The sequence below is a fragment of the Vombatus ursinus genome, unplaced genomic scaffold (assembly GCF_900497805.2).
Source record: "Vombatus ursinus unplaced genomic scaffold, bare-nosed wombat genome assembly UNPS02014973.1, whole genome shotgun sequence".
Taxonomy (NCBI): domain Eukaryota; kingdom Metazoa; phylum Chordata; class Mammalia; order Diprotodontia; family Vombatidae; genus Vombatus; species Vombatus ursinus.
The window spans coordinates 1,259,428-1,283,809 of NW_020954751.1; the positions used below are offsets into that span (position 1 = coordinate 1,259,428).

Genomic DNA, 24,382 nt, shown 5'->3' on the forward strand with positions numbered 1-24,382 from the left:
TCATGACCCAATGGAGTTTTTTCTTGGCAAAGATACTGAAGTGGTTTGCCATGCCCTTCTCCAGCTCATTTTCAAGATGAGGAAACTGAGGCAAACAGGGTGAAGTGACTTGCCTAGGGTCACCCAGCTAGTAGGTTACTGAGGTCAGATCTGAACTCAGTAAGATAAGTCTTCTGACTCCAGGCCTAGCGCTCTATCCATTGCACCACCTTTCTGCCCCAGTAGGAGCTTACTAAATGTTTATTGATTGATTAAATTAATAAAATAAATTGGCAGTCTTCAGGAAAGGGGTATTTTCTTGATTTTTAGGAAGGAGGGAGAGGTAATTTTGGAGACAACACAGGGAAAGGCAGATTGCAGAACACTGGATATCTGGAGGTCAGTAGTGTGCAGGCCCTGAGGAGGACCATGCGGAAGCAATAAGCCTCTTAGGTAGAAATGTAAGGTAGGAGTGAGTTGGCTACAAACTCTGGCTACTTTGCCATCTTTGTCTTGGGTAAAGGTGAAGCTTTGCGTAACTCAAAAGCTTTCCTCCAGTTGAACACATTCCAGTGGCTGTTACCTGCTGGAAATAACAAGATGGATTTGGAAGGTGACCTCACCCAAATCAGAATAGTCTCTCTAGTCAAGTCTCTTGGGTTCAACCCATGGCCATTCCCTTCCATCCCTATCACTAACACTCTGGGAGAAGTACAAAAGCAAAAGGGACAGAATACAAAAAAAAAAGTGGAGAAAGAAGAGAAAAATATGCACAGTCAGGGCGCAACCACTCTTCCTCTCTTCCCCTTCCCCACTTCCCTAGGTGGCACAGGCCCCTGGGCCTGGAGTCACGGAGACCTGGGTTCAAATTCAGCTTCAGATACTTCCTAGGTGTATAACTCTGGGCAAGCCATTTAACCTCTGTTGGCCTCACTTTCCTCACCTGTAAAATGGAGATAATAACAGCACCAAGGTTCTTGTGAGTATCAAAAGAGATAATATTCATTAAGTGCTTAAACACAGTGCCTGGAACATAGTACATACTTAATAAATTCTTGTTTCTTTCCTTCCCCTCACTTTCTCTATTTATGAACTCTACAAAATACTGGGAACCTTTAAGATAAGATAAGGTAAGATAGGAGTTCTTAACCTATGGTACATGGATTACCCATGAGTTCACAGGGTTCATTGGGGAACTTGGATAGAAAATTAAACTACATCTTTATTTTTATTAGCCTTTGGTTTCCTTTGTAATGCTCTGTATTTTATTTTATGAATTTAAAACCATTATTCTGAGAAGGGATCAAAGGCTTCATCAGATTGCTAAAGAGGGCCAAGATACAACAAATATTAAGAATTCCTATTCTAAGATTGATTCCCCACTATTGTGAAAGATCCGTTATCTTTTAACAACTTGGCCTGATCTCCTTACACCATACCCAACCTAAATTTCTTATATTTCAATTTAAGCTCACATCTTAAAAAACAAAAAATCCAACTTTTTATTGAAGAAAACAATATCTCTTCTTTCACTACTAAGTAATTTTAATAAATGCTACCTTTTTTTTTTCAAAGAAAGACATTACCTATTTTGTTTCTTAAAATACCTAGTCAAGAGCAAGAAGAGAGAATAGTAAGTTCATAGATTAAAAAAAAAATCTCAGTCAAGATATTATTGTCATTACTTCCCTCAAGCCAAGTTACTTAGTCATGGAGTGTCTTGCCTAAGGACGAACAAAATGACTGATCAGTTTGGCTGGCCAGCAGTGTGTCAAGAAGAGTGATATGGAATAAGACTGGAAATATGTAGGTTGGAGTCACTTTGTGAAGGGCTTTAAACCCACTGGCACCAGAAGGAGGCTATTCACTCAGGGCTGGGCAGGAGACACCTGATCTGGCTAAAAGAAATATTCAGTGTGAGAATGTGCACCTCAAAAATCTTCAAATGCTACAAATAAGGGCCTGATTGTTTTGTTGATCAGCTAGACTTAAGAGAGTGATGGAGAAGATATTAATAATGTAGATTAAACATAAAAGTATGTCATGTATACATATTTTTCTGAGACACTTGTTAAATATTTACCAGCACACCTCTGATTACAACTTTGAAAAGCTGTAATTGTTAGCAAAATTTTCCCTATATTGTCTCGGTATTTGCTTCTTAGCAAGTTTCACTGAGAAACCAACAAGTTGTGCCCTCTGGGGCCTAGCAGAACACGTCTAATTGCTGTTCTACATGACAGCTTTTTAAATGTTTGAAAGCGATCATGCCCTGCCTAAGCCATCTCATCCCAGGGCTAAGGAATCCCGTTCTTTCAAATGATCCTTGAATGGCATGAGCTCAAGGCTCTTCACTATCCTAGGGACAGCCATTAAGCCAGTTTACCTGGAATGTAGAATGCATGAGATGATAGAGAGAAAGATTCGTTGATAGCACATTTATTATATACTTACTATGTGCCATGCACAATACTGATCACTGGGAATAAAAATATAAGCATAAAAGAAATACAAATCTTATCTCCAAAGGACTTACATGGAGAAAGGAGGAAGGAAAGAAGGACAGAGGGAGGGAGGAAGGAGCGAGAGGGGAAAGGAGGAAAGAGAAAAGGAAGGAAGAAAAAGGAAGGGAAGGAGGTAGGGAGGGAGGACAGAAGGAGGGAGGAAGAGGGGCAGCTAGGTAGCACAGTGCATAGAGCTCCAGCCTTGGAGACAGGAGGACCTGAGTTCAAATCTGGCCTCAGACACTTGACACTTAACTAGCTGTGTGACCCTGGGCAAGTCACTTAACCCCAATTGCCTCACCAAAAAGCAAAAAAAAAAAAAAAAAAAAGGAGGAAAGAAGGAAAAAATTAGCATTTATTATGTGTCAGGCAAAGCAACTGTGTGGCTCAGTGGTTAGAGCACTGGGCATGGAGTTCAAATCCAGCCTCAGACACTATCTGTGTGACCCTGGGCAAGTCACTTAACCTCTTTGCTTTAATACACTGGAGAAAGAAATGGCAGCCACTCCAGAATCTTCGCCAAGAAAACCCCATGTACAGTTCTGGCATGCTATGGTCCATGGGATCACTAAGGACAGGACCGGACAAAAACAACCCATAAATGTGCCAGGCACCATGCTAAGCACTGGGGATACAAACACAATAAAAAAGAAAGACAGTCCCTGCCCTCAAGTAGCTTACATTCTGATGAGGGAAGGGCAACACACAAAAGAGAGCCAAAGACAGGGGGAAGGTACTCGGCACAAGGGTTTGATTTTGAAGTTCAGAAGCCAGGAGCAGCCCTGAGAGGGGAACAAAGTAGTGTTGGTGGAGAGGTATCTAGTGGAGGCAAGATAGAAAAGCCTGGAATGTCAGGTCTCAGGAAGGAACCCACCCGTCAGAGGAGTGGGCCGCGGCAGCAGAAGTATACACATCCTCCAGTGTGAGGATGCTGGACTGAAGGTGGAAAAGTCAGAGTATAGAAAGACGTGTTGAAGTCCAATGAAGGAGAGCTTTTAGTTCCAAATACTATAGTTTTTATTTTATCTTAAAGGCGAGAGGAAGCCACTGAAACTTCTCCAGCAGGGGACTAGCATGGTCAGATCAGCGCTTAAGGAATATCAGTTTGGCAACTACGCCAAAGACTAGGAGGATGGATTGGGGTGGGTGGTGGTGGGCCTTGAGGCAGGGAGACCCGTTAGGAAGGCATTACAGTAGATATTAGTAGAGAGGTAAAAAAGAGCCTAGGCTAAGATATTTGCCATGTGAGTAGAGAAAAATAATATGAGTATGAAATATGTTGTAGAATTAAGATTTAGACAGGGGGTTGAGGTGTGGACAAGGAAGAGAAAAGTGCTACCTAATGGATAAGGTATCCGACTTCAAACCAGAAGATAGAGGATTTGCATCTCTTTGGGGTTGTTTCCTCTCTCTGAACTTTTGAGGCAACTAGATGGTGCAGTCGATAGAACACTGGGCTTGGAGTCCGGAAACCCTGAGTTCAAATCTAGTTTCAGACATTTATCAGCTGTATAATTCAGGAGTAAGTCATTTAATTTCTGTCTGCCTCTGTTTCTTCAACTGTAAATAGGGGTGGGGTGGGTGATAACAATATTACCTACCTCTCAGAGCTGTTATAAGCATAGAATGAGACGATATTCATGAAGTGCTTATCATGGTGCCTGGCATATAGTATGTCATTAACAAATGCTTATTCCCCTTCCCTTCCCTCAAAGGATATAGGAAAGTTAGGACAAAGGAGATAGATTGGAGGGAAGTAGTTTTTTGTTAATTTAGTGTTTAGTGTTTTTTTAGTGTTAGACATGTTAATTTGGACATGCCAGATTGGGCTGGGGACTCATGTACTTAGAGACGATAACTGAACTCATGGAACCAGATGAGATAACCAAAAGAAATTGGGCAGAAAATAGAATATTAATGCAGCCTAAAATCACATTAGCTTTCTGAGCAGCAATGTCACATTGTTGGCAGACTCCTCCAGACCTTTTCAGAATCATTGCTATCTAGCCACATCTTCCCCTTCTTGTCCTTGTGAGGTAGATATTTTTTAACTCAGGTATAAGACTTTACATTTGATTCCATTAAAGTCCATCCTATTACATTTGGCCCAATGCTTTAGCCTGTCAGAATATTGTAAATCTGTCATCCAGTATCTGAGCTCTCCTCAGCTCTGCATCATCTACAAATTTGATAAGTATGCCATCTATGCCTTTATTCAAGTTACAGACAAATACGTTAAACAGCACAGGGCCCATGCACAGATCTCATTGGTACGTCCCTTTCAAAATCACATGGAACCATTGGTGACTGATTTGTTGGGATCCAGACTATCAGTCATTTCCAAATCTACCATGCTAGTCTATTATCCAATCCCTATCTCATCCTCTTTACCATAAGAACAGTGTGAGAAATTTTATTAAAGCTTTTGCTAAACTCTTAAGTAAGCCAAGTGGAGGGCCATACCTTTAATTCCTGCTGGCAGGGAAATGCTGTTGCTGGCTGATGCATAGGCATTCTGAGCTGGAGTGGACTAAGCCAATCGGGTGTGCATATGAAAGACATCTGACCAAGGTCAGAAACAGTGCAGGTTCACGTGCCAAATAGAGGGCAAATGAGCCTGTAAGTAGCCCCTGCACTTCTAGTTTGGATGAAATAAGGAGACACAATCTTAAAAACAAATAAATAGGGGCAGCTAGGTGGCTCAGTGGACAGAGCACCAGCCCTGGAGTCAGGAAGACCTAAGTTCAAGTTTAGCCTCAGACCAAACACCAAACACTTGACACTTACTAGCTGTGTGACCCTGGGCAAGTCACTTAACCCCAATTGCCTAAAAATAAAATCTAGGTAAACTAGGCCTACAGCATTCTCCAGATATACCTATCTAGTAAATTTATCAAAGAAGGAACTGAATTTAGTTTGACATAATCTATTCACCTTTGTGATCACAGTTTCCTTTTCTAGACATTCACTTATCATGCCAGGAATTGAGGACAAGTTCATTGGCCTATAATTTATAGACTTCATTATTTTTTCTTTCTTTTTTTTTTTTTTAACCAGGACATTTACTCTTCTCTAGTCCTGTCAATACATCTTCTATTGTGTGTGATCTTTCAAGTATCGCTTACAATGGTTGAGTAATGACATCTTCCAGTTCTTTCAGTCCCCCTAAAAATGTACTTCATTTAGGCCAGGTGACAAACACTAATGCATTGTTGGTGGAATAGTGAACTATTCTAACTATTCTGGAGAACAATTTGGAACTATGCCCAACGCAATACCACTACTAGGTATGTATCCTAAGGAGATCAAAAAAAAGGGAAAAGGACCCATTTCATAAAAATATTTATAGCAGCTCTTTTTGTGATGGCTAAGAATTGGAAATTAGGGGTGTGCCCATCAACTGGGAATGACTGAACAAGTTGTGGTGTATGATTGTGATGGAAATATTGTGAAGCGGCAGCTGGGTGGCACAGTGGATAGAACGCTAAGCCGGGAGTCAGGAAGAATCATCTTCAGGGGTTAAAATCTGGCCTCAGATACTTACTAGTTGGGTGACCTTAAGCAAGTCACTTTACCCTGTTTGCTTCAATTTCCTCATCTGGAAAATGAGATGGAGAAGGAAATAGCAAACCACTCCAGTATCTTTGCCAAGAAAACCCCAAATGGGGTCACAAAGAGGAAGAGTTGGACACAAATGAAAAACAAATGAATAACTATTGTGCTATAAAATGATGAGCACGATCATGTCAGAAAAACCTGGGAAGACTTACATGAACTCATGCAAAGTTAAGTGAGCAGAACTAGGAAAACACTGTACACAGTAACAGCAATATTGTAACAGTGATCAGTTGTGAAAGACTTAGCTACTCTGATCAAGGCAATGCTCCAAGACAATTCCAAAGGACTCACAATGACAAATGCTATCTACCTCCAGAGGGAGAATTGATGAATTCTGAATGCAGATTGAGGCACAATTTTTAAACTTTCTTTGTTTTTCTTAGGGTTTTTTTTGGGGGGAGTGGTCTGTGTTTTCTTTTGTAACAGGGCCAATATGGAAATATGTTTTGTAAGACTTCGTATATATAATTAATATCAAATTGCTTGCAATGGGTAGGAAAGGGGTGGGAGGGAGAGAGAGAATTTGGAACTCAAAATTTTTTAAAAATGAATGTTTAAAAAAATGTATATGTACTCGGAAAATATTTAACAAAATAAATTAAAATACTTGGGGGAAAGAAAAAAGAATTAGATCCAGAAGTGGGTTTTCCACCTGTTGATTCCTCTGACTTTTGAAAATGTCACTAAGATGGGCAAAAAAATATATATGTATATATATATATATATGAAAAAGAACAAAAACAACAAAACTAGATGATGTGTAATTATAACAACCAAGAACCTTAACCCTAGAAAAGTGCTGAGAAAATACATTTCTCTCCCTTCCTTGCAGAGATGGGGGACAAAAGGTACAGACTATTGCATACATATACTGTCAGATTCAGCCAATGTATATGTTGATTTTGCTAAAATGTTTTCTTTTTTTTAATTCCTTGATACAAAGGATAATTCTACAAGTAGGGGAAGTAGAGATATATTCAGAAATGAAATTTATTTATTTTTAATTATATATATATATATATATACATATATTTTAGAATCACCCCATCATAATCAGCTCAGTCCAAGCTATAGTCATAAAAATACTGCAACCAGTTTAGCCTCCTCTAAGGCTTTCCCACAGGGAGTATATCAACTGTCAATTACCCCAGCCTCCCCCCACTAGCATGAATCCACACCGGTAGTGCCCAGGTACAGATGCCTTGCTCCCTTCCCCCAATTCCTGGTCCTACTAAACCCAGATAAAAACTCTATGACAAATCACTAAATTTTACTGGGTTGTGGGGGCACCCTTTTCCTTTCATGATCCCCACAGGGTGTCTAAGTACATCTAGAATGCCAATGGAGTGCCCTGTGTCCATTCTGCCTTTATTTCGTGAGTATCTCTCCTCAATAAAGCTGGATTGTCTTGTTGTGAGCACCGTGTTTCCTTGTCCTGGACCTTGCCATTCTAAACCTTCCTATGTCTGTATTAAGACAATCTCATATCACCATATCTCAATATCACCTCTGCAGTCAAATGTATATCCTTCTATTAGGAATGCTTTCCCTCCTCTATTCCACCAACAGACCTCCCTGGCCTCCTGTAAGTCCAAACTTCCTTTAAGTCTCAAATCCGACCTTTTACTTAAAGCCTTCCCCAAACCTCTTAATTCTAGTGCCTTCCCTTTGGTGATTATTTTCTATTCATCCTACATATAGCTTTGTCTGTATTTGCATGTTGTCTGTATATTGTATGTATTTATTTGCATATTGTCTCCTCCATTAGATTGTAAGATCTTTGGGGTCAGGGATCATCTTTTGCCTCTTTTTTTGTTTCCCCAGAGCTTAGCATAGTGCCTGGTCCCATAATAGGCACTAAATAAGTATTTATCAATTGATTGATTTTGCTTGTTACTCATACTTTACACAGTTTTATATAGCTATCTCAGGCTAGTGGTTTTATCTTTGGCACCTTTCTTCAATTTTGACTCCTATGAATTCTACCAATTTTCTTCTTCTTACACTACAGAGGTATCTCGGTTGGTCAAGTCAAGTAAGTGCAGTGTGTGTGTGTTTTGTCCATGTAGGTTATGTGTACCCATATGTGTCTGTCTAGATGTGGCTCCAAGGAAAGCATGGATAGATATCTCTAGAATCTCCTTCACCCACCTTTTTCCAAGAACGACTTTGATTCCTGCCAAGCAGGAAACAGGAAATTGTTTCCACAAAGGTAGTCACTCTGCTCCCTATTGCCAATATTATTAGTCTAGAGAAATCATTTTCAGTTTCAAGCAGTACTCCTGATCTCTATTCCTTATGGGAAAGGAGTCCTGGAAGCTATATATGCAAGGCTTGAATCCTTTCCCACCAAATATCTATTACACAAAGATCACACAGAGCAAACAGCAAATAAACCCATTTATCCAAGCTGATAGCAAACAGAAATCAGTAAAATTATACAGATGAGAGCATACCAAACAATACACAGAGTAAATGAGCTCTCCCATTACAAACAAGTTATCTCAGCTCAACCGAGAAAGAATGAGATGAAAGACAGAGACAGAGAGTACCATGTCTCACCCAAAAGGAAATTCATCTTTAGTACAGCAAACTGGGCATATGGATATGAACACGATGCCAGCTCCTCTATGTGTTGGCTTCTTATCTCTAGTCAGGTACCTTTCCTTGAAGAGGATATGGAACTACATTGCTTCTTTCTTGATAAAAGCCTAGAAGACCTAGAATCTCTCTTTTCCCTAGCTCTCAACAACTCTGCCCCTCACTAAGGTATAGTCAAGTAATCATCCTTCCCCTAATCAGGAGAGTTTCATGAAAATGGACTTGAGTCTAGGGTTACATCAACAAGCACTTATTAAGTACCTTCTATGTTCTAGTCACTGGGTTAAGCTCTGGGGATATAAAGAAAGGCAAAAAAAAATCCCTGCTCTCAAAAAAGCTCATAAACTAATGGGAGAGTCCACATGTGTACAAACAAGATATAAAAAGGATAATTTGGAGATAATCAGCAGAGGGAAAGAATTTCATCAGTTGGTTAATAAACATTTGTCAAATATCTACTGCGTGCAGGCACTGTGCTAAGTGCTGAGGCTACAAGTATGAAGACCCTGCCCAAGGAGCTTACCATCTAATGGGGGAAGATAACACATAAAAAGAAAGTAACAAGGGAGAGGGAATGGATCCATTGGATGGGAACCTGATGGAGAAGTCCAAAGGAGAGCAGCCAAGTGGAAAAGGAAGAGGTGGCTGGCCTGGATAGAGGTTTGGGGAGAAATTTTTTGGTCCACCCTCTAATCACAGGGGTAGAAGGTACTGAGAGTATTGATGAGGTGTCAGTGCCAAGGTCCCATTCAGTGCAAATAATGAAGTTCCTGAAGTGGTTGCATGTCTTCAAATTTGTACTATTTGAAGTGATAATTGGTTCTAGCCCATAGAAAATATTCAGTGTAAATTTGAACAATGAGGCCTCTTCAAAAGATTTGTTATTGGCGCAAATTGGGACCTCAGAGTTGAATCTATGAGAGTTGATGAGTCATCATGTAAAACAGTACAGAGGAAGAAGAGAAGATGACCCAGAACAGAGCCTTGAGAGCACTTTGGTGACTAAAGAGAAGGTGGACTGGAATGGGGAGATACTCGCAGCAGGCAGGCCCATCAGAAGGCTATTGCAATAGTCCAGCTATGAGATGACGAGAGCCTGCACCAGGATGGTGGCAGTGACAGAGAAGAGAAAGAGGCATATTTGAAAGATGTTGCAAAGGTAGAATCAACAGGATTTGGCTTGGCTTGGATATGGGGGAGGGGTGTGAAAGAAAGGGAGGAGTTGAAGATGACTGCTAGGTTGTGAGCCTGGGTGGCTGGGAGAATGTCAGTGACCTAGACAGTAACAGGCCCACCATTAGTGAGCAGAACCTGGAGGAAGACCTAAGAAATGAGCCTGAGAAGGAACAGGTGTGTGTGTGGGGCGGGGGAGGGATGTTGGACAGGTAACGTCACAGGAGGCCCTGGAATTTTTGGACTCTAGTCTCTGACAGGTTCACTCTTGATCTGGACACACAGGAAGACAGGAAGCCAGCTTCGGAGGGGTTAAATAAGTTTACTTTATTCTAGCCTAGTCTTCTTAATGGGTGAAGTCCTGGAATAGAAGAGAAGGGTTAATATACATAGGCAATTTTCTCACTTTCCCTTTCTTTTCAGTTCAAAATTTTTTTCAGGCAGCTAGATTGGGTGGTGAATACAGAGCTAGACTTGGAATCAGAAAGATCTGAGTTCAAATACAGTCTCAGAAACTTACTAGCTGTGTGACTCTGGGCAAGTCACTTAACTTCTATCTGCCTTAGTTTCCTCATCTGTAAAATGGGAATAATAACAGCACCCACCTCCCAGGGTTGTTGTGAGAATAAAATGAGATAATATTTGTAAAGCTCTTAGCACAGTGCCTGGCAAATAGCAGGCACTTAAGAAATGCTTATTTTCTTCCTCGGGTTCATTCAATACAAATGCATTCTTACCAGCCCTAGTTAAGTACACTTCATTTCTGTCCAAAAACCTGTTAGAAATTAAAATTCCATTTTAACAATCATCTCCTTAACCAATTTTTTTAAACTTCCTAACTCTTCTTTTCTCCCGAAACCCAGACAGCAATGGTGAAAATATCACCTGTGTTCCTTCTTTCCTGGACTTCATCATCTCCAGAAATTCATCACGCTGCAAGATAAAATCAAATGGAAAACTTACATCTCCTCTGCACCTCCTGCCCCTGGGGTACCTTCCTCCCTGAGGTTGAAGAAGTTGGAGATGGATATCTGGGAACTCCTCCCTGATCTTCCTCCATTTAAGGAAGACGCCCAAGGAATTCTCATCATCTCCAGGAAAATACTTTCCTGGACTTGAGCATTTCTGGAAACTCATTATTCTTTAATAAATTCTTTAATCATACTTCTTCAGCACCCTCTTGCCCCCTCACTGTCTGATTGGAAAAGATGAGAGGTGGACAGATAACCTTCCCTCCACCCTTCACTTTCCAGCTTCTCTCTTCCATTAGAGGTGTTTTTTCCTCCATTAGATTGTAAGCTGCTTGAGGGCAGGGACTGAATGTTGCCTCTTTTTGTATCTCAAGCAATTAGCACTGTGCCTGACACATTAATTGTTGTTCAGTAACCCAATTCTTCATGACTCCCTTTGGGGTTATCTTGGCAAAGATACTGGAATGATTTACCACTGTAAAAGCATTTCTTGCCTCTTTTAGATAATTTATCCCATTCTACCTCTCCCTTTCCTTTTTTCCCAGTACATTCCTCTCTCTCATCCCTTAATTTTAATTTTTTTAGATATTATCCCTTCATAGTCAACTCATACCTCTGCCGTCTGTCTATATATACTCCTTCTAACTGTCCTAATAATGAGAAAATTCTTATGGGTTACAAGTATCATCTTCCCATGTAGGAATATTAACAGTTTAACCTTAAGTCCCTTATGACTTCCCTTTCCTGTTTATCTTTTTATGGTTCTCTTTGAGTCCTATATTTGAAAGTCAAATTTTCTATTCAGCTCTGGTCTTTTCATCAAGAATGCTTCAAAGTCCTCTACTTCATTGAATGTCCATTTTTCCTTCGAATGATTATACTCAGTTTTGTTGGGTAGGTGATTCTTGGTTGTAATTCTAGCTTCTTTGCCCTCTGTAACATCATATTCCAAGTCCTCTGATCCTTTAATGTAGAAGTTGCTAAATTTTGTGTTATCTTGACTGTGGCTCCACGATATGTGAATTGTTTCTTTCTGTCTAATTGCACTATTTTCTCCTTGACCTGGGAGCTCTGGAATTTGGCTATGATATTCCTGGGAGTTTTCATTTTGGGATCTCTTTCAGGAGGTGATTGGTGGATTCTTTCAATTTCTATTTTACCCTCTGGTTCTAGAATATCAGGGCAGTTTTCCTTGATTTCTTTCTTTCTTTCTTTCTTTTTAGGCAATTGGGATTAAGTGACTTGTGCAGGGTCACACAACTAGTAAGTGTCAAGTGTTTGGTCTGAGGCCGGATTTGAACTCAGATCCTCCTGACTTCAGGGCCGGTGCTCTATCCACTGCACCACCTAGCTGCCCTGATAATTTCTTGAAAGATGATGTCTAGGCTCTTGTTTTGATCATGACTTTCAGGTAGTTCAATAATTTTGAAATGATTTCTCCTGGATCTATTTTCCAGGTCAGTTGTTTTTTCAGTGGGATATTTCACATTGTCTTCTATATATTTTTTTCATTCTTTTGGTTTTATTTTATTATTTCTTGATTTCTCATAAAGTCATTAGCTTCCATTTGCTCAATTCTAATTTTTAAGGAATTGTTTTCTTTAGTGAGCTTTTGTACCTCCTTTTCTACTTGGCCAATTCTACTTTTTAAGGAGTTTTTTCTTCAGTGAATTTTTGTGCCTCTTTTTCCAGTTGGCCAATTCTGCTTTTTAAGGCATTCTTCTCCTTATCTGCTTTTTGTACCTCTTTTACCATTTGGCCTAGTCTGTTTTTTAAGGTGTTATTTTCTTCAGTATTTTTTTGGGCCTCCTTTACCAAGCTGTTGACTCGTTTTTTTCATGATTTTCTTGCATTACTCTCATCTCTCTTCCTATTTTTTCCTCTACCTCTCTTACTTGATTTTCAAAATCCTTTTTGAGCTCTTCCATAGCCTGAGACCGAGTCATATTTTTCTGGGAGGCTTTGGATGTAGGAACTTTGCCTTTATCTTCTGAGTGTGTATTTTGATCTTCCTTGTCACCATAGTAACTTTAATAGTCACAGTTTTTTTTTCCTGTTGTTTGCTCATTTTGCCAGTCTATGTGTTTACTTTTAACTCTTTGTTAAAGTAAGGCTCTGCTTCCAGAGTGGAGAGCACACTATCTCAAGCTTCAGGGCTTTTCTGCAGCTGTTTTCAGAGATACTTGCAGGGACTTGTAAGGTTTCAGTTCTTCCAAGGTGGTATGATCTAAGAAGAGGTGTGTTTACTGCTCTCCTGGCCTGTGTTCTGGTCTGTGAGTGAACACACACACTCTTTTCTGCCCTGGAACTGTGAGGAGTGTCCCTGCTCCACATCCTGGTGGGTCTGCCTGCCTCAAGTCTCTCCTCATTCTAGTCCATTCTCTACCCAGATACTGGAGTGATTGTCCTAAATGGCAGGTCTGAGCATGTCACCTTCCTGTTACCTCTAGGATCAAATAGAAAATTCTCTGTTGGGCAAGAAAGGCCCTTCCTAACCTGACTCCTTCTCAATACTGCATCTTTTTAAGCTTGACTTCCCTCTACATGCTCCAAAATCTGGTGACACTGGCCTCCTTACTGTTCCTTGCACAAGAGGTTCCATGCCACTCAGCTCCAATGCCCCTTTCTGCTGGACTCCTTTTCCCAGTGCCCCCTCTGAGGTGATCATCCTTTTACACTCTATGTGTCTTATGGGTAGTTATCTGAAGCAGTTTTTTCTATTTGAGTGTGGGCTACTGGAGGGCACGGACCATGTTTTTACTTTTTTTTGTGTCCCCACAAATGAAAATTTTGTGTCCCCACTTTTATGGGGACAAAGTCCCTACCACAGTGCCTGGTACTTTTTTTCTTGTTCAGTTATGTCAGATTCTTTGTCATTCCTTTTTGGGGTTTCCTTGGCAAAGATACTGGAGTTCTTTGACATTCCTTCTCCAGCTCATTTTACAGATGAGGAAACTGAGGCAAACAGGATTAAATGATTTGCACAGGGTCACATAGCTAGTGAATGCCTGAGACTAGATTTGAACTCAGGTCTTCCTGACTCCAGGCTCAGCGTTCTATTCACTGAGTCACCTAGCTGCCTCCTGGCACTTAGGAAGCACTTAATAAATGCTTGTTCACTGCTGCCTGAAACCACAGCCCTGTTCTTTTATGAACATCAGCTAGTATTTATTGATAAGACTGGTATTTATTGCTCGTGACCCAGGGTAAGTCGCTTAACGTCCCTGGGCCTCAGTTTCCCCATCTGTACATGAGGGGTTTGGTCTGGTTCAGCAATGGATACACGGATGCTGATGCTCTGATAATCGTTTAGTGATCAGCTATGATTGCACAGCTCAGGCTCCGCAGAGAACTGAGAGAGAAGACAGAGACAAAAGCACCCAGAGTTAGCACAGGTGCGGAGCAGTGAAAACGAGACGTGAATCATGCCGGCCTCCTAGAGAGGCTCCGTCAAACTCTCGCCGGGGGCGGGGCCTACCGTCACTTCCGGTTCCTGGTGCTCGCCTTTCTCCGCCCTTACCTCGGCTTTGGACTTGCTCGGGGGTAACGGGCTCGCTCCTTTCTCTCTGCTCCCTTACCCCCGCGATGTCCGCGCACCCGGTGGGGCAACAGAGAGCCCAGGGCGCTGCCCCCGGAGCAGTGAGTGTCTGGATCGGGGGAAGGGATGGCAGGGAGGGGCCGGCCTGAGGGAGAAGCCTCGCTGAGGCTTTCCGGGGCGGCCCCGAGGACAGGCGTAGAGTCGGGAGCTGGCTGGAGCGTGGAAGAAGGGCCTCGCCCGGCCTTCTTCCACCCGGAGCGGTTTAAAGCGATTTTAGGTCCTGGTGCTTTTCAGTCTCCAGAGCTCCACCCTCCCAGGGGCCAGACTACGGCGGAGGTCATCCCGACCTCTCCGTGCCGCCGCCACATCCTCCTCCGCAGCCGCGCGGCCACGGAGACCAGCCTTAGGCCCGTGGGACGCTGTCTCAGCACCGGGTGCAGGCTGCGCGCGGTCCCCGGGATTATGGCTCTCCGGCCTGATCCGCGTGCTCCCACACCGCCCATCCGCAGCCGGGAAACGGAGCGTGGCCTTCGCTGTCCTTGGTTGTGGGCGGAGGGTGTGGCCCAAACCGCCTTCTTAGAATGCCTTGCCAAACTGTCAGATTTAGATCTAGAATCATGACCTTTAGAGCTCCAAAGAAACAGTTCTAAATAATCTCGGAGGCCATTTCCAACTCTGGCCAGCACAGCCCAACAAGCTATAACTTCATATGAACTGTCAAAGGACGTTCTAGACCAAACCCTTAATTTTACTGTTGAGGCAACTAAGATCTAGAAAGCTTAAGTGACTTGCCCAAAGTTTTGATTGTCTATATTTCCACTTGCATGGCTAGGTGCTGAATAAATGTTTATTGAATAAATGAACCAATGCATAAACTCTTGTACTTCTTAGCTTTCCAATTAACAGCTCATCAAGGGATGGCTTAGGGCAGCTAGATGTTATAGTGGGATAGAATGTTGTACTTGAGTTTGAATCCTGCTTCAGCTGTGTGACACTGGGCAAGTCACTAAACTTGTAAAATGGGAATAATAACAGTGCCTACCTACCCTATAGGACTGTCGGTATTATTATTTGTTCCAATTGCATACTATTTTACTAGAACTATGTAACTCACATGGCAGTTAAATTTTTTTCCCATGTTAATAGGGTGACTTTGCATACTTTAAGATGCAATTAATTTCACGAATCTGGGTATTCCTTCCAGTGACACAGATCAGAACTCCAGGCAGTTTCAGGAGTTTAAGGACTTTCAGTGTCTGAAAAAAAAATCACCTCTTGGATAGCCCTTCAGTAATGAAGGTTGGTTCTCTGGAAGATAAATGTACAATTGGTCCTTTGACTTACTCTCAAATCCTTTCTATCCTATAACCTGCCAGATGTTATGCTGTGTTGACATGACCTTTGAGAATCTGAGGGCACTTCCATGCCATGTGGAGATTTTGAAGTAGAACTCTGGTGGTCCATAGTGACACATAATTTGGATCATAGAAGGGAAATGAGAAAACTTGCTCTGATCCAAAACAGTGGACTTAATTTCATAGAAATAAATGTCAAGGCCTACGTAGATTCAGACAAATTATTTTAATAAGTACAAAGTAGGAAAAAAAGACAATAAAAAAGTTCATATGAAAAAACTCTGGGAGTTTTAATTGATTACAAAATCATTAGAAGGCAAGAGTGCTACATAGCAGCCAAAAAAGCTAAAATGCAATATTAGGCTGCATGAGAGAAACATAGTGACCTGGACAGGTAATCCAACTGTACTTCACTTGAGACAGACTATATCTGTAGTATTGAGTCTAGTTTCTAGGTACCACGTTTTAGGAAGGCCAGTGATAAGCTGGAGCATCCTGAATAGGGTGACGACTTTGGTGAGGGGACAGGAACCATGGAATAGGAAGATTTTTCTTTAGGAACTGGGAATGTTTACTGAACAGAAAACTTAGTCGGACATTATGGTTTTCAGTTCTTTGAAAAACTTTCATCTGAAATAGAGATGAAACTTTTTCTAGAAAAGTAAATTTAGTTTTAATATATGGAAAAACAGCCATGATTTGTGCAGTTCAAAAATAGGATAACTTGCTTTAGGGTAGTAGACAATTCCTCATCCCTAGAGGTCTTCAAGCAAGAGACTAGATGATCACTTGTTGAAAACCTTTAAGAAGAGAGTCCTGTTCAGCTACAGATTGTATCAGATAGACTCTGAAATCCCTTCCAGCTCTGAGATTTGGTTGTTTTCTAATACTCCAATTTCTTGTTGAGGTGTTTTGTGTGTGTGTGTGTGTGTATTTAATACTCCAATTTCTAAAGGAACTGTTTATAATCCTCTTATTTCTAGAGGAAGTACAACTACAAAAATCTCTTCCATGCCCTCCTTTGTCCCTAATTCCAGGTACCATGTATGAAAATCTAGAACATTTCATGTAATTCAAATTAATTTTTAAAATCAAGTTATTAGGATCTAAACATTTTTAGAAGGATTAAGCTTTTCTTGAGTGGTCTCCTGGAAGCAGAGAAAGTATTTCTGATAATTTCAGTGTAGGACACAATATATTTTAAGTGATTGATAATGTTAACAGTTTTGAGCAAGGGAAGGTACAGGGATAAACTTGCATAATTTTCTGCAGATGTTCCCTGTCTTCTTTCACAGGATTTCAGATCTCTCAGCTGGTTGTGATCTCCCTGATGGAGCAAGGGGAAGAGTTGTTGGCACCAAATCTTGAGGGCTCCAAGGAGAAAGAGATTTTGAGAAGCTCTTATACAGGTGAGGGACATAGAGGATGGTCTCAGTCCCCAGAACAACCTCTGTGAGATTTTTCATTTTGAATTTTGCTAAAACTATTAACTAGTTTGAATGACTATTATTTTCATAGTAGGTATGACTGTGGCTTCACAGTGAGCCCTGTTGTTGTTAATAGATGTTGCCCCTCTTCTGTGCTTTGGGGCGATGTATGAATCTGGTTTTATACCAGCAGAACCAGCAGGAGTTGTTGCCCTTTTTTTGTCCAGATCTATGATGGGGAATGTGGGGAACGTCTTACTCATACAGGTCAGCAACTCTTGTAATTTTTAATCCTAGTTCCCTGGAATACCGAAAAGTGATTTCCCATTGCTCATATCATATAGCTAGTGTATATCAGAGGCAGGAATTGAACCCAGATTTTCCTGACTCCAAAGCTGCCCTGTCCACTATTCCATGGTACCTCTTTAGTTGTAATTTACTAGATTAACAGTAATAGCTCACATTTCCTTCAAGAATCAGCTCAAGCATTATTTTCTACACAAAGCCTTTTCTCACTTCTCTAACTACTAATGCCTCCTTACTCCTTCCCAGCTCCCACTGGCACTTAGCACGGTGCTCTGCATTCAGTAGGTGCTTAATTGATGTTTATTGTGTTTTTAATCCAAGACAGAGACTCTCTTTATATTTTCTATTCTTTCAGAGAGTAAGAACAATTTGGAAACTCTTGACCAGAAATACCCTAAGGATGAGGAACCTAAGGATATACCATCAGAGTGGTTTGAGAAAGATGTTCCCCCAAACATTGAACATGAGGATACTAAAGAAATTCCATTAGGAAGGAACAAAGGGGTCAGGTTCTGGAGTCTTGAGTGGAAAGATACTCATGAGAATAACTGCAGGACAGGAACTCAGTGGGGGAAACCTATGGGAAAAGAACAGAGTAAATCTATTTCCTGGAAATGGGGCTCCAGAAAAAACATTGACATTACTGCCCATCAGACACTACCCAAAAGAGACAAATCCCATAAATGTCTTGAATGTCAGAAGAGCTTCAATAACAGCTCTCACCTTCGAACTCATCTAAGGACTCACACAGGAGAAAAGCCTTACCAATGTTCAGAGTGTGAGAAATGCTTTAGTAACAGCTCCCATTTGATTCAGCATCAGAGAACTCACACAGGAGAGAAGCCCTATCAATGTAATGAATGTGGGAAAAGCTTTAGCAATACCTCGCACCTTATTATCCATGAGAGAACTCACACAGGAGAGAAGCCCTATAAGTGTCCAGAATGTGGGAAGAGTTTCAGTAGTAGCTCGCATCTTATTCAGCATCACAGATCTCATACAGGAGAGAAACCTTATGAATGCCCTGTGTGTGGGAAATGCTTCAGTCACAGCTATGTCCTAATTGAGCATCAAAGGACCCACACAGGAGAAAAGCCCTATAAATGTCTTGACTGTGGGAAAAGATTTAGTCAGAGTTCCAGCCTTATTCGCCATCAGCGCACACATACTGGTGAGAAACCGTACAAATGTCTTGAGTGTGGAAAAAGCTTTGGTTGTAACTCTACCCTCCTAAAGCATCAGAGAATTCACACAGGAGAAAAACCATATAAATGCCCAGAATGTGGGAAGAATTTTAGCCGCAACTCAAACCTTATTACACACCAAAAAACACACATGAGAGAGAAATCCTATGAGAGTACAGAATTTGGAGTAAAGTTAAATCACAGTTGTAACTCAGTAGAATGCCAGAGAACTCAGCCAGGAGGAAAAACATATAAGTGTTGTGAATGTGGGAAAAGTTTCAACCTTAGTTCACACCTTATTAGACACCAGAGAATACACACAGGAGAAAAACCCTATAGATGTCCTGAGTGCTGGAAAACTTTCAGTCAAAGCTCCACACTGGTGATCCACCAGAGAATTCATACAGGAGAGAAACCATATAAATGTCCTGACTGTGGGGAAAGTTTCAGTCAAAGCTTTAACCTTATCAGGCACCGAAGGACCCACATAGGAGAAAAACCTTATAAATGTACTGACTGTGAGAAATCTTTCAGTCGTAGTGCCTACCTCAGTCAGCATCAGAAAAAACACATAAGAGAAAAACTCTTTCAGTTCCCTGAAATTGAGAAAAAATTTACCCATGAATGGACCTAGAAAAGCCTGGGATGGGGTGGGGGGGAGGCTGAGGGACATGTGGACTTAATTTACTCATTTCCAATTCCCAAATCTGTTTTCTCATGAGAGGAAGTTTGTTGTAAACTTTTCCTTTTATTGACCCATCACAATTAGGGTCTTGTAAAATCAGTTTGCTGTTGAATTTCTTTGGTTTATCATCAATACCTCTGGACAAAAGAGCTAAGGTCACTGTGCTTGGAAGATGAAAAGACTCAAACCAACCAGGTCATGGATCTTCCCAGTGAAAAACAGCACCAAGGATGGAAAGAAAACAGAATTTTTTATTTAAGGTAAGACAGGAATAGTTCAGATTAATCCTAAGAATAAATTTTAATGAAAAAATAAACCTAAAATCTTGCAGCTAGACCTTTTGTTAAGTTTGCAATTTTCTCTTGCTATTTTAGGTATAGGCAAACTATTTGTCCCAGATAGCTTGGAGATAAAATGATCCTGCTGAAGAATAGTGTGGTGGCCCTGGCTTTTTGTGAGGGAACGAGCTGAGGCAAAAAACAACAGTTTAAACTTGAGCAGTCTTCTTCCTTGAAAATTAACTCTTGTAGAGTGTGGCACAAAGTGAATCATAAGTGAGCACTAGGTAAATCTTATTTGACCAGTAAAGAGTTGTCACAAGGCTGTAAGAGATCTAGAACTAAGGGTTTTGTCCTCTTCTAGATCAAACAGTCTAGAGCAGCAGTGTAAGAGAGTGTTGGAAAACAATGGATTTTGAGGCAAGATATTTCAGGGTATTTTTAGTCAATTGGGTCATTAACCTATAACCTATTGAGATCCCCTTGCCACTATGCCCTAGTATCCCTACCATAAAAGAAGCAAGATTAGGAGCCAGGGCTACTGAATTCTGTTCTTGTAAACTAAGTAATTAGTAACTAGTTTTTCCCCATCTGTGTGCCTTGGTTTTCCTATTATGTAGGGATTCAGTGAAATTGGGAACTAGGTTCTTGTAGCCAGCTCAATGACTTAGTGTCAAATGGACAGAATTCCATTAGTATTAGAGTAAATATTACTTGAGTCAGGTCCTAATAGTGCTTTTATTTTTGGCCTTCTCAGGGACGAAGCAGAGAACCTAATATTTTCCCATATTCTTCCTTGTCCTAAATAGGGACTTTGTAGAAATTATTAAGTACTCTCTTCTCTAAATGCTTGCTCATCTGTTGCAAATGAGTAAAAGAGAAATGTAGGTAAGGGGCCCCCAGTTTATGTCTTAGGATTTCCCAATATATTTAAAAAGGATTGAGGTGAAAATTTTAAATTTGGCAGAAGGGAATTGAACTGTAGCATTCCCAAAGAAACCATTCCTCTTGCAGTGTTGAAATGGAACAGTCCCATGGGGGCAACTGAGTTGGACTGGAATTGTTGCATCCTCCCCTCTCACTGAGATGCAGTTGATACTGGGTAGTGACTGTATTATGATTTTCTATTGTTAAATGATGAAAACTGTAGCGAAAACCAGTCAAATAAAGATATTTAAGACATGTTTCTTTTTGGTAAATTTGCTGCCTTGCGTGGGATGGGGAAGTATTGGTGGAAATGAACAATTTCCTCACTTCCCATGATCTACTCCTTCCCTCTACCTTAGCTTTAGGGCTAGTAGGGCTGTTCAGACCTATTACCCAGAAGTTGTCCAAATTGTCCTTTTCCCTTTTTTGGGGGGTGTCTTTGGGATATAGACCTAGCAGTGGTATTGCTAGATCAAAGAGTATTCACAGTCTTATGCCCTTTGGGCATAGTTCCAAATTGCTCTCAGCATGGCTTCTGGTGCCAAGATGGCAGAGTGAGGAAGGAACCCTCTGGAGCCCTCCCAAATTCTCCTCCAAACAACTAGGAAGCCAGCTCAGAATTGATTTAGGAGCCAGGAAACAGCTTACCAGCCCAGCAGGAAAGGTCTCTCACTGGAGTGGGAGGGGAAGCAAGGTCCAAGAGCAGCAGCAGCAGCCAGCCTCATAGGAGGGGCCTTGCAGCAAGGCTCCAAGCCTGGGGCAATCTACCAGTGAGGCCCTATCCTCCTGCAAGCCAGCAGCTCTGTATGGAAGTGAGCAGTTTGTGTAATGCAGCAAGGCCCCATCCTCAGCACAAACACCAAGTAGTCCTTAACCTCACTGCTGACCAGTAGTGAAATCCCACCCCAGGACTGGCCAACAGTGAGACCCATCCCGGGGGCCTACCACCCCCAAGAGACCTTGTTTACATAGCAGCCCAACAGCAGGGCCCCACCCTCGGAAGAGGCCAGCAGCTAAACCCCATATACAGGGAGGCCCCACCCCCCAGTACAAGCCAGAAGAGAAGCATCTCCTCCAGAGAAAGCAAGCAACTAAGCCTGAAAGCCCAGTGAAAGCCAGCAGTGAGACCCAGAGCCCTAGCACAAAAAACTTAGGACAGTACAAGACCAGAGCCTAACTCTCACATAAAAACACCAAATCACACACACAAATAAAAAGGCAGAAAAGATGAGCAAAAAACAAAAAAAGAGCCTAATTATAGAAAGTTACTATGGTTATAGGGAGGATCAAAGCATAACCTTAGAAGAGGACAATAGTGTCAAAATTGCTACATGCGAAGCCTCAAAGAAAAATCTAGTTTGGGCTCAGACCCAAAAGGAATTCCTGGAGGAGCTTAAAAAGGATTTTAAAAAAGCAAATTAGAGAAATAGAAGGAAAAAAATCATTATTCAGAGCGACTCGGAGGAACAAATGATAAGCATTGCCAAGCAGAGTCTGGTGGACAAAGTTTCTCAAAGGCAAAGACCTGACATGAATATGCTATTTTCTTATTTTTTTATTAAAATTTATTTAAACTGAAATACTAAAACTTAAATGCAAAACAGGAAAAGATCTAAACTTTTGGAACAACAACTCATTATTTGACAAAAACTGCTGGGAAAACTGGAAAAATGTGGCAGAAACTTGGTATAGACCAATATCTCACACCATATACCATGATAACTGCATATAATCTTAAACCCAGTTAGTCTGAAAAGTTACATTCCTATACAATCATCCCTGTTGATTTGTAAAAGCTGTATACACATCTAACACCCTGAATTTTTATTTTGTAAAAACAAATCTTTAGCAACAAATAGCACTATTAAAAATTCCACCACCACCTCCAACCTTATTTACATGCTTTTCAACAATGGGATTAATCCTTACAGAACTAAAGCCAGAATATTAAAAACACTGTAAATTTCCATTTCAATTAAAATTGTTCACTTCTGTATGAAAACATGGCTACAAGCCTTATATTAACAGTGTTGTAGCTACATGTTTTGCCACTGTGTTAATAACACATAATTCGCCACTGGGTTTTATTCTAGAAATGCATTAAATTTTACACCTCAGTCCCCAGTGGCACATATGTGACATAATCATGGAGATTGGCAAAGTGCTGTAAAAAAGAGATCCTAAAAAAAATCCTGTTGTTACCTATTGACTCCCCATCTCTCTCCCTGTGCCAAAGTCTCTATGGTTTTCGAAAACCGTACATAGATTAAATGTACTTCTCCTTTAATAATCCAAAAAGTCAGCATTTGAAAATTGTTTAGCTTATTGTAGTGCTGAAGGCAGAAACGTGAAAAGGTTAAAGGCGCAATGAGAAAAGAGTGGATGCTACATATTTCAAATCCAAAGTTACTGTGGCCCCAAACCTTCTGAATTTGAAATACCAATGATCAGTTTCTGCTTTAACTCTTTTTTGTTCTTAAGGAGGCAGGCATGATCATTAAGTTCATAATAAATGTAAAGTAATATTCCTTTCTAACTGGGACAATATTATTGATTAAAAGAGAACAGAAACAGATAGTTATATGAAAAAAATCTGAAAAAGTAGCCCCATAGAAAAAAGAAACTCAGAGTAATGATGGCTAAAGTATCTGATATCCTAGCATATACTTTAAACATGACTGACATGAAACCTTTAAGATTAAAAAGCCGGGAAATGCTGATACTTAGAACAATTAGGTAGCTATAGGGTAATTGTGTATGTGTGTATGTCTTACATAAATATTTGTGTCTTGGCTAACAGAAATGTGGGTTTTTGTTTCCCGTAAGAGAGATGTCAGTCCTTTCGCATAAAGAAGTTAGTAGGGTTTGTCAAAACCAGACCTCCAAGTGTGTCTGAGAACAGTCCTCAAATCTGCATCGTGAGAAGACCCAAGTTTCCAGCTGATTGAAAGAAAACCTTTGTTGCTTAGAAGAGTTAAATTGGAGGGGAAAGCTTTGTTGGTTGGAGGAAGATGATATCTACTTTTACCTTTCTCTGTATTGCTTCCTACTTCCTGAGAAGTAAAACCAACCTCCCCCCCCCCCACACACACACATACACACCCCAGAGCCCAGTCAAGGGAGAAAACCTGGAAAAACTCTGCAGATCCCAGCCTTGGGGGTACTTATGTTGAAAGAGTTTTACACTGACTTGGCAGCCCAGAAGAGTAGTCCAAGAAAAGCAGCCAGTTGAAGTGGCCATGCCAAGCAAGAGAGTAGAGAAGCTCAGAAAGAGTGGCCAGCCTGTCAATGATTTGCAGACTGCTCGGGAGGGAGAACAACATCAAAGCCAGAGTTGTGAGCTGCTGTGGATACGTGTCCTCTATTCTTGTGGCTCCATGCTATGACTTTGTTAGTATCTGCCCATTTTCCCCCACAGATACTGTGGACTGGTAGGAGAGTGTGTCATAGGTTTATGGGTGGAATTTTATGTTTTAATTATTCTTGCTCTACCTTCTGTTTGGTAAGTGTTTAAGAGTCATTTAAGTCACCTTCAATGATTTCTAGATTAATAAGCACCCTGGTTAGGAGTTAGGAGGTATAGTTGTGAGTAGTGGGAGTATATTCTCATCCTCACACTCCAGGGTTACTCCTAGGCCCCTGAAAATGACTTATAGCATAGTGGCCACCCATTCCTATCAGAATGAGGACAGATACACACACACACATGTGTGTGTGTGTGTATATGTATATGTATGTATATGTATATATGTATATATATATAGACATATACACATATATATATATCTATATATAGATATAGATATAGATATAGATAGTGGATTAATGAGTCAACC

General features: G+C 40.9%; 1 protein-coding gene across 3 annotated transcripts; it reads left to right on the plus strand.

The window, feature by feature from the left end:
* The first annotated feature begins 14,351 nt into the window (after window positions 1–14,351).
* On the plus strand, window positions 14,352–20,792 carry LOC114030618 (zinc finger protein 572-like). Of its 3 annotated transcripts, XR_003567642.1 has the most exons (4): window positions 14,352–14,485; window positions 17,035–17,148; window positions 17,828–19,601; window positions 20,634–20,792. XR_003567642.1 is itself a non-coding variant. In XM_027845469.1 (3 exons), exons 2-3 carry the CDS (start codon window positions 17,070–17,072, stop codon window positions 19,288–19,290), a joined length of 1,542 nt encoding a protein of 513 aa, XP_027701270.1. In that variant the 5' UTR covers window positions 14,352–14,485; window positions 17,035–17,069; the 3' UTR covers window positions 19,291–20,792. The 3 variants fall into 3 exon arrangements, 2 of the variants coding, with proteins under 2 accessions (XP_027701270.1, XP_027701271.1); XM_027845469.1 differs by having other exon boundaries at window positions 17,828–20,792; XM_027845470.1 differs by lacking the exon at window positions 14,352–14,485 and adding an exon at window positions 14,855–15,683 and having other exon boundaries at window positions 17,828–20,792.
* The last annotated feature ends 3,590 nt before the right edge of the window (window positions 20,793–24,382 follow it).

Bases quoted from the DNA above. Each gene is read 5' to 3' on its own strand.
- LOC114030618 (XM_027845469.1), top strand. From the start codon at position 17,070: ATGGAGCAAGGGGAAGAGTTGTTGGCACCAAATCTTGAGGGCTCCAAG. The intron at 17,149-17,827 runs GTGAGGGACATA...CTATTCTTTCAG, and splicing joins TTTGAGAAGCTCTTATACAG to AGAGTAAGAACAATTTGGAA.